Below are 11,283 nucleotides of genomic sequence, written 5' to 3' on the forward strand. Positions count from 1 at the left end.
CTTTTGTATGTATATGACTGATTTCTTTTAATCTTGATTCTGCATCTGCAACTGCTGTATCTGTGACCATTATATCTGTAACTGCTATTCTCTCTCTTATCTTCTCTGAAGTATTCTCTGAGATGCATGGATACAATTCATACAACAGATAGAATGATAAATACTTAAAGACTGCATACTGCTAAATTTATGTGACTAATAGTGTCTGACTGAGATATTCATCTTATAATCTTATAGACTTGCTCACTAGATATTTCATCAGCATATTGCTCAGAATTTTATTCAAGTGCTTTATCTTTCTATTCATCTGTGAATAATATGATATTGTTCTATAATATCTTATCTGTAACTGACTCATGAAATATCTCACTGCTTCTTCTATGAGATTTACACTATTATCAGTTAGAATCTTATGTGGCATTTCATAGTTAACATATATCTCATTATGTAGAAACTTCATTATCATCTTCTCTATTATCTCTGAAACTGCTTTTGTAACTGATCAGTTAGTAGTGTAGTTAATAGCAGTGATTATTCAATGATTTTCATTTGATATTTGTAACAGTATATCTATGAGATTCATCTCTCATTATTTGAATAATTGTATTGTATATTTCATCTGATGTTATACTTTTTTATATTCTAATTCTCTCTTAAATCTCTTTGTGACCTGGCAATTCAGGTACTCATGAGTATATATCTAAATGTTCTCAGTCATGCTTGATCAGTACACTCTTGATTCAAGTACACTCATGAGTAGACTGGCCGCCGGGACCATGAATTTCACGTTTGGTCCCATTTAGTCTGGTCCTATACATTTCTTGGCGTGAATCCCGCTGGGACTGACTATCAAAAAAACATGTAAAGTGACTATATATCAGATCTTAAAATGGAACCATGACTTGAAAAAAATGAGAAAGTGATTCTATTTGATTTCATTTAGTCTCATTCTTGGCATACAGTTACTATTTTTAGACATTTTAAGGTTTTTTTTAGACTATTTTTAATTTTTTAAAAAGTAACACTTTTTGGTAACACTCAAATGAGATTTAAAGTCATTTAAAGCAATAAAAATAATTTAAATTGAGAAGTGGAAATCATGGTCTCATTTGAAAAATGTGACAAGAGTAGACAGTAAGTCTCACTGAGACAGTATGAGACTACTATCTAATGTTAAAACCGTGTAATGGAATCAGTCGAATTGGTAATAAGACTATCAAAAAATCTGGTTCTGGTCCCAGACATGATCACACGGTCAGTCTACTCATGAGTTCAGAGCTTTCTAAGTGACTGAATTTCTTATGTATTTAAGTGATCAAGTTGTATCTAAATAAATGTTTCAGATAGAGAGCTTTCACGTATTCTAGATCACAGTAAAGTATTATATTATTTTTCAATTTCTTCAGCTTGAAGTTTGAAAGTATCTCTTCTACTACTTTTATAAGATGCTTACCATTTAATATCTTGCTATTCTTCAAGTGAGAGATTATTATATTTACTCATTCTAATTTCTTACATTTTCTCAGTGTGTTTAATACAAACTTCTCTTATATTTGATTTACAGAATTCTCACTTATGAAATCAGATCTGTGACTAATTGTATCAGATATTACAGTATTCAATCTCTTTCAGTATTTGATATGAAGATTATATGCTTGGAACTTCAAGATTTAATATACTAAGTATTTGAAAGATTTCATTGTTAATTGTAGATAGATGAGACTTTTGTAATCTGTAATCACTGTTATTGTATACTCATTATCAATATATTCACCTTATAATACCAGTGTGTGCTTGATTGCTAGTAATTTCTTTTTATACACTGAGTAATTGAGCTTGATATCTGATAGTTTTCTGTCATTATATATCACTGAGTGCAGCTTGCTATTCTTATCTATTTACAGAAGAGTGTCTCTGATAGCTCATTCAGATGCATCTGTCTTAATATAGAAAGATTTTTCATAATCTGATTGAATCAGTACTGAGAATATTATCACACATTTTCTCAGTGTGAGAAAGATCTCTTTGTATATAATATTTCAGATGATTAAATGAAACTTCTTCTTCTGCAGGTTAATATCTGTTTTTCTTAAGAGATTTGAGAGTGATATAGTTATTTATGTAAAATCTTTAATGAATCTGTGATAATATAAGATTAATTCAAGAAACTATTATACATGATGTATATTTCTTAACTACAGTCAATTCACTATAACTGTGGTTTGGGAGAACATATGACTGCCGGATAATAACACGGCCGCTTCTGAACATCCTTACACTTTCAAACACACTTATGAATGTAAATGGGCCCTAGTGACCACTAATTAATTTAGATAATATATATAAGAAGCCGGTGTACGCCTGTAATCATACACTGGCTTAAGCAATCTTTGAATCACATCTGATAGCATGTCTAAAAATTAGTGAGAAGTGCAGGCTTCTTCAGAGTGTGATAATTTGATCTACAAAGTGATTCATAGTTATCATATCAGTGTGGTTCTAAAACATCTCAAAAGATAGCATATGAAGAAGCAGTAAGCAGAAGAGCATCTGATTGATACTACTCTGCTTATTAAAGAAAAACTTCATGCTCAGATGAATGTCACATATGCAAATAAATGAGATGTAAGAAAAGAAATGAGAGTGATGAATCAGATTCAAAGAAGACTGCTCTCTATTCAGAAGAATAAAAGAGAAGTGACTATCATCAGAGTTGTATGAGAATAACAGAAAATGGAAATTAAAAATCATATAATGATATAATCATATGACAATATAATGATAGACATTGTACAATTAATGAGAAATCACTGAAATGAACATCTTCACTAGTTAATACAAACACTCTTCTCTGCTTTCTGAACTGGAAGGTATGCAGAACCTCTTAGAGAGTTTACTTAAAGCAGTAAGAAAAGCAGCTGAGACTGCTGAACCAGAATTAAAGCTTCATATGTATATGAGAATTCTAAACAAGATTGAGGTCTTGTGTACACAGTGACAGACTGAGACAGAAGTCAAGCAATAATTGATATTCATCACAGATTAAGTATTTACTATGAAGAGCTTTATCAATACAATTATCATTATTAATAAGAATAGGGAAAACCAGGTCATAGATCTGCAGTGAGAGATTGAATATTTACACAAACAGGTGACTGTGCTGAACCTGAAGATCTCATCACAATTATTCACAATCTCATCAGAAGTGTACACATCATCTGAGACTGCTGTGCAGAATGAGAATCTGAGTATGAAATATATCAAGCTAAGAGATCTGCTGAAGTCATTAAGCTTCAATGATGACTGAAAAAATAATGCTGCAATCAGCTGACTAAGTCAGATGCAATCATATTATTAGATTGAATATGAACTCACAGACAGACAGTCAATGAAATTTCAACAAGTCTTAACATCTGCTGTATTTCTATGTGAAAAAGTGAAGTCATTATAAATAACTGATGAAAAGATGAATCTCACAGACTCAGAATGATATTCATTCTTATAAATATGAAATGAGTTTTTCAAATGAATCTTGTATAACTTTGAGAAAGTGAACATGTGAGACAAGCATTATAAACACTTCACTGAGTGTAGATAAGTAAGTGATCTTACATTATACTTTACAAACTTCAGTTTACACTATCTCACATTGAATAAAGAGCTTTTAACATCTTTCTGTTTACAGATCTTCATTCATAATCTTATACTTAAGTTGAGAGTGAAATGAAAATGCTTAACCTTGTAATCAGGCATAACAAAAGAAGCATATAATATTCTCATTGTACAGAAATAAGAAAGTCAATTATGATAGAAAATACTGCAATCAAGTATATCTCAGTGAAGAATAAATAATCAGACTTCTATAACACAAGTCACACATCTGAATATAATGAATCTAGATTTGAATGTCATTGCTAAAGTGCTGAATCCTCTGAAAAAGAAATTCTCTGAGTGAAAATCTTGATATTATGAGTATTAAGCTTGCTTCAACTGCAGATGTTAAAATCATGATATAAAAGATTGCACATAGCACACACAGTTAAGAAAGTCAAAAAACTAGTAGAATCAGTGAGCTCAGAGACACTCACTGATATTCTATAAAAAGTCTTCAAAGTGAAAGAGATGTCTGTATTAGATGACTCTCTGAATTCTATGAATATCAAGAGAAAGCAGGCTTCTGACTGAGATATGAGTGAGAATGAAGCAGACACTCATCTCAATGCCTTGAGACCTAAAATGTTAGTGTATAGAAGACACTTAAGTAAGAATAGAGAGATGACTGTAAAAGTATTAGCAGACATAGAAGTGTCTATGTAATATATTAATAATTATATAATTTAATAACTGAAAGAGATTCACTGAGTAAAGAATCCCTGATATATAAGATTGTCTGATAACTGATATTTAGTATTACCTGCAAGAGTAAGAGTTCTCTTACACTTTGAAGAATGATCTTGCTATATCTGAGTGTGAGAGCTATAGAACATGAAATACAATCTTATTCTCAGACTTAATTAGTTTCAAAGATTCAATTCACAGATTCAATGATGTACATGTTATATACAGTTAACTGATAAGAAGAAAACAGTGCATATAATTCTATCAACTGATGTAAGAAGAACATTTCACATCTCTGATATAGAAGGACTAAATCTGCTTATGCATTAATAAGCAAAGAGAATGATTTACAAGACCTCATCTGAAAGTATTCTGTATATCATACAGGACTTGAAAGTGAAGAAAATCAAGATAAAGAATATATAAGAGAACAAGTGTATAAAGAAACTTCTGAAGAAGTATAAAAAGATCTTCTAAACAGATCTTTCATCAGAATTGCTACTGAAATGAGAATTTGTATATGAGATTAACATGAAAGATATGAAATCAGTCAATTAAAATGCATACTCTCTGTCACAGACATATCTTGAAGAACAGAAGTATCAGATCACGGACCTTTCAAAATATAATCTCATACAACTCTCATCAAGTGTGTGAGGTTTCTCAGTTCTATTTATGAAAAAGATAGATGAGAAGTGATAAATGTGTATTGATTATCAAGCACTTAACAAGCTTATGATCAAGAATAGATACTCATTACTATGAATTCAACAACAGTTGAATACAGTTGAAAATGTCTGATATCTATTAAAGATTAATCTTCTCTCAGAATATTGACAGATCTGTATAGATGAACTGTCAGTACTGCAAACTGCATTTAATATATAATAAGAGAAGTGTGAATTTCTAATAATGATATTCAGTCTGATAAATATGCCTGTCATCTTTCAAATGATGATGAATACAATTCTTTATAAATAGAATAGAATCTCATATCTTATATATCTAAATAACATTCTAGTCTTCTCAAACTTATATAATAAATATCTGAAGTATCTTGATAAAGTGCTTACAACTCTAACAGAGTATAAGCTCTATATCAAATCAATCAAGTATGTATTTGAAATGAAAGAGTTGAAGTTTATAAAATATGTGATAAGTGATAACTGTATACATCTCATTCTGAAGAAATTAAATGTTATAGCAAATTGACTGCAGCTGAGAAACATATATCATATATGATAATTTCTTGAATTGATCTCATACTACTGCAGATTTATCAAGGATTTCACATGAATAGCTGCATCACTCTTAGATCTCTTAAGAGAAATGAATACTAATCTGCAGAAGAAGAAGTTTCAGTCAATTATCTAAAATACTGTGTATAAAGAGGTCTTTCTCACACTGAGAAAACATGTAATAACATTCTCAGTACTTATTGAATTAGATTGTGATAAATCTTTCTATATTAAGACAGATGTATCTGAATAAGCTATCAGAGACACTTTTCTACAGATGAGCAAGAACAGCAAGCTGCACTTAGTGACATATAATAGTAGAAAACTATTGAGCACTGAGCTCAATTACTCAGTATATGAAAAGGAATTGCTAGCAATTAAGTATGCACTGATGTTATGAAATAGATATATTAATAACAGATATATGACAATAGTGATCATAGATTATAAAAGCCTTGTCTATCTACAATCAATAATAAAACCTTTCAAATACTTAGTATGTTGAATCTCAGAGTTTTAAGTATACAATCTTCATATTAAATACTGAAAGAAATTGAACACTGTGATGCCTGATGTAATCAGTTACAGACTCAATTTCATAGATAAGAGTTCTGTGAATCAGATATAAGAGAAGTCTGTATTAAACATACTAAGAGAATACAAGAAATCAGAATAAGTGAACATAATAATCTCTTACTTAGAGAATGATAAGATGTCGGATAATAAGTATTTTATAAAAGTGATAGAAGAGATGCTTCTGAACTTCAAGCTGAGAAAATTGAAAAATGATGTTATTTTTTATCACAATCTAGAGTATATGAAAGCTCTCTATCTAGAACATTTATTTAGATGTGACTTAATAACTTACATATACAAGAAATTCAGTCACTTAGAAAGCTCTAAACTCATAAATGTACTTGAATTAAGAGTATACTGACTAAGTATGATTGAGAACATTCAGATATACACTCACAAGTGTCTGAATTATCAGATTGTGAAAGAATCTAAGAAAGAATTAGAACATAAGAAAGTATAACATCAGATAGAATGTACAATACAACTATTCAAATAATGAGAAGTGAATCTTATAGATATATTACTGTGAACATTAAATAGAAATTATTGAATAATCACTACTATTGACTACACTACTGACTGATCAGTTGTAAAAGCAGTTTCAGAGATAATAGAGAAGATAGTAATAAAGTTTCTATATAATGAGATCTATATCAAGTATGAAATGCTGTGTGAGATTCTAACTGATAATAATGTAAATCTTATAGAAGAAGCAGTGAGGTATTTCATAAGCCAGTTACAGATAAGATATTGTAGAACAATGTCATATCATCTGTGAATAAATAGAAAGATGAAATACTTGAATGAAATCCTGAGTAATATGCTGATGAAATATCTAGTGAGCAAGTCTACAAGATTATGAGATGAATATCTCAGTCAGATACTATTAGTCACATGAATTCAGCAGCATGCAGTCTTCAAGTGTTCATCATTCTATCTGTTGTATGAACTGCATTCACGCATCTCAGAGAATACTTCAGAAAAGATGAGAAAGAGAACAGCAGTTGTGAATGCAACAGTCACAGATGCAGCAGAAACAGCAGTTATAGATACAGTAGTATCAGTTGCAGACACAGCAGTCATAGACATGAAACTAAGATTGAAAGAGATCAGTCATGCATGTGTAAAAGCTAACAAGTTACTCCTGAACTGAGCAATTCAATTCAAAAGAATATGAGACTCACTAGTTAAGAAATTGAGTCTCAAGATAAGAATATAAGTTCTTGTATGTAATAAGAGTTCTGAGAAGTTTTAATCTAGATAATTTAAGTTATATAAAATACTTAAATCACATTCTCTGAGAACATATACATTGAAAGAATCAGAGAAATAGATCTTACATAACTTAATAAATTATTCATATCTTATGAAGACAAAGATACAAGATCTGAGTGAATTATAGTTATTCACAACACTATTATCAGTGTTGAAAAAGAAGAGACTTATAATTAAAAAGTCTTATGAAGTAAGAGAAATCATAGATACTTACAAATCAGATGATCTCACTTATTTCAATCTTTTCATAATTATAAGAAAAGAATGAGAAGTAATGAAGAAATCAGATGAATATCACACTTTAATAAGTTATAAAACTGTAGTCAGTTATATGATAATATGTTATAAACAGTGAATATAACATAGCAAAGAGCAGTCTCAGAGCAGCAGACTTACACATGAATCAGATTACAGAAGAAAAAGAAATTCAGAGTTGAATTTGACTGTTTATATCAGTTTAATTATAGAGATAACAGAGGATGAAGCATCTGAAATATTTATAAATATGTAAGATTAAGTCATCTCAATCCCTGAAGACACTCAGAGATTGAGTGAGATTAGTTTCAATAAGCTGTTCACTGTAGTGATCTGAGTGAGTGAAGAGAGACAGTATAATACATGAGACAGAATCACAAGATGAAAGCTGCTAAACCTAGTCATTGAACACTGTATTATATAGAGATTGTATAAGAGTAGTGAGTAGCAGATAAAGAAAAAGTGTAAGAAAGAGAAGAGATAATGAATTGATTATTAACTGTAAGAGTTAGCTGTAAAAGACAAATGTTATTATACATATCTTATTCATTTTCATATATCACACATTTAATCTATTTTCAATATCACATCACCTGAAAAATGTTAAAAATAAAGAAAATCTCAAAACTCAAGATTCATAAGAAATTCAAGAGCTGTAAGTTACTCTCATAATAATATCATATATGTCTCTGATTTCTCTATCACTCTATGTATGACATCAATGTAATTTATCACAAGATTAACTGGAATGTCAATATAGAAATGTATATATGTGTGTGTAGAAAAATTAAAGAAGAGCACAGAACTTGCAGAACTAGAAGCTAAGACAGAGAGAACAGAGACAGAAGAAATCAAAGAAGAAGAAGATACAGAATCAGATAAATGACAGCAGAAGCTACTCAGAGCTGAATACTTATAACTCAGTATATACACAACCTTCTCTGCAGAAGAGAAAGAGAAAGTGACAGAAGAAACTTAAAGATAAGAGAGAGTAGTCTCAGCAGTATGATTATCTTTAATTAGAATAATCTCTGACACTGAAGCAACTAAGAATTATTATTAGTGTATAAAAACTGTAAAATCAGAGATGAAAATAGTATTTAAATGAACACTCACTGATCTTAGAGTTGTATATATAATTACAACATGTACAAGGCTTCTCAGAAAGAGAGAGAGAGACACAGAGAAATACAGAAAGTAGAACACAGCATGTGAACAGCTCATTCTTATAACAACATCTCAGATAAGATGTATAAGTCTCATATCTATGAGTGTAAAAGAGTATAATATCTGTATTTTCATTTCTGAAAACACAGATATCTTTCACATGCATCACAAAGTTAAATACCAGATATCAGAGAATAGGCTGATACAGATCTACTATCTCAAAGAAATTTATCAGAGCAGATATACCTGTAATATTGAATTTAACAGTTATGAAAAGTTTCTTGATATCTGTGAATATCACAACTTTATATATAATAAAACTCATAATAATTTTCTCTAAGAACAGGAAAATCAGCATCAGAAAGAATAGATAAAAAAGAAAAAGACTTATGATTTTAACACTATTAAGAAGAGAAATGATTCTCTGATACAAATGAATAATTATCTTATCATGAATATTTAAAATAAATATAATAATCAGCATCTGTGACTGAGCTTCAGATAGTTATATCATATACAGTCTTTATATAATAAATCATTTTAGAGGTTGATAAGAAGAATGAGAGTATATATACTGAGAAACATAATTTATCAAGTCTATATAACATCTTCTTGAAATAAGAAGAGCTGATAATAAAAGCAGAAGCAGCAGCAGAGACAGAGAGAGAAGAAGTAGCAGAAGTAAGAGTCATGAGAACAGAGATAGTGAAAGTGAGAGAACTGAAAACAGGGAGAAGAATAGAAGATTGAGAGAGAGCAGCAGAGAGAGAAACAGCAGTAGAAGAGACAGAAGAGAATATAAGAGACTCAGTTATATATAGTATGAATAATTCCTTCATTATCATGTTCTTCAAGTTTTTGATCAATGATTCAATATTGAGATATTCACTATTATCAGTGAATGTGAATCTATCAACATGTGAAGATTCTATACAAATAAAAACAAACATTAGCATCTGTATTCATGCAAAATTACGTTAGAAAACATGATCAGAAGCTCACTGAGAAGAAAAATAGTTGAGAGTATATAAAAAGATAAAGAAGATGTGTTATTCATGATAATATATTCTGATAATTGTTAGAAGAAAACAAGTCCTGATCACATTTCACAATGCATTACACTTACTGCTAATGAACTGCCTGATATAGACACTACAATGATACTTATTGTGAGAATGAGAGATTATTGTCAGAAATGCATACAATGTAATAAATGAACTGATAAAAGATGTTGAATAGAAGAAGAAGAAGTAGACATCTTGAATAAGATGATGATATTTGATGATGATGATGAAGAAGATGATTGAAGAAAGGAAAAAGTGAGTGAATGAGTAATATAATATAGTGAAAGTTTCTTTGTGAGAGTGTATACAGAATGCTAGCTGAATCAGAGATAGGCTACACTATTGCAAGTACTAGTGGCGTGCTAATCTGCATGAAGCTAGAATGTATGTAATGATTATGATCATGTAACTGAATCTGATGAGAGAGAATGTGATTCAGAAGAATGTATAATTATCAGATAATAACATAGCTGCTTCTGAACATGCTTACACTTCTGAACACACTTATGAATGTAAAGAGGCTCTAGCAGCCACTAATTAATTTAGATAATATATATAAGAAGCCGGCGTACACCTGTAATTGTACACTGGCTTAAGCAATCTTTGAATCACATAACATTCAATTTCTCTGAGATGGGATGTATATAGTTATCACTCACTACATGTTCTATGAACTTTAACTCTTTCATTTCAAACACATACTTTGTTGATTTGATGTAGAGCTTATACTCTGTCAGAGGTATAAGCACTTTATAAAGATACTTTAGATGTTTATTATATAAGTTTGAGAAGACTAGAATATCATTCAGATATATGAGATATAAGATTTCATTCTGTTTATGAAGAATTATATTCATTATTATTTAAAAGATAACAGATGCATTTATCAGACTAAATGATATTATCAGAAATTTGAACTTTTCTCATTATATATTAAACATGATTCACAGTACTGATAGTTTATCTATACAGATCTGTCAGTATTCTGAGAGAAGATTAATCTTTGATATTATTATTATTATTATTCTTCAATTATAGATGTATGCAGTCAGAGACTATGACATCTACCTGAGAACTAAAAGTTCTCAGGGTTTTTCCTATATCTACACAGTTAACTATTATACATTCATCAATTTCAGATATGTAAAATCAGAAAATTCCAGCCCAGAATACAAAAACTGTTTACAAATTGCAGTATTTTAACATCTTCTGATACTTTGAAACCATTTGACATGACAAAAGAAAAGAGAACAGAGTCTTAAAGATAGACACATTAAATAGATAGATAGAAAAGAATAGAAAGAAAAAGATAAAGTAAAATAATGAGAGACTGTAATGAAACAAATTATTAAAAGATAGTATATAGTGGT

The 11,283-nt window shown here is 29.8% G+C and overlaps 2 protein-coding genes across 2 annotated transcripts; both read right to left on the bottom strand.

The window, feature by feature from the left end:
• Positions 1-247: 247 nt before the first annotated feature.
• On the bottom strand, positions 248-1,298 carry BDBG_18084 (uncharacterized protein; the record flags this gene model as incomplete). The annotated part of the gene is made up of 3 exons (XM_031725670.1): positions 248-478; positions 632-700; positions 1,254-1,298. Coding segments are annotated over 3 exons (345 nt in total), but the record flags the coding sequence as incomplete, so codon positions are not given.
• Positions 1,299-8,918: 7,620 nt separating this feature from the next.
• Positions 8,919-9,777, bottom strand: BDBG_18085 (uncharacterized protein; the record flags this gene model as incomplete). The annotated part of the gene is made up of 3 exons (XM_031725671.1): positions 8,919-9,002; positions 9,237-9,273; positions 9,425-9,777. Coding segments are annotated over 3 exons (473 nt in total), but the record flags the coding sequence as incomplete, so codon positions are not given.
• Positions 9,778-11,283: the final 1,506 nt, after the last annotated feature.

The sequence above is a fragment of the Blastomyces gilchristii genome (assembly GCF_000003855.2).
Source record: "Blastomyces gilchristii SLH14081 genomic scaffold supercont1.57, whole genome shotgun sequence".
Lineage (NCBI taxonomy): Eukaryota > Fungi > Ascomycota > Eurotiomycetes > Onygenales > Ajellomycetaceae > Blastomyces > Blastomyces gilchristii.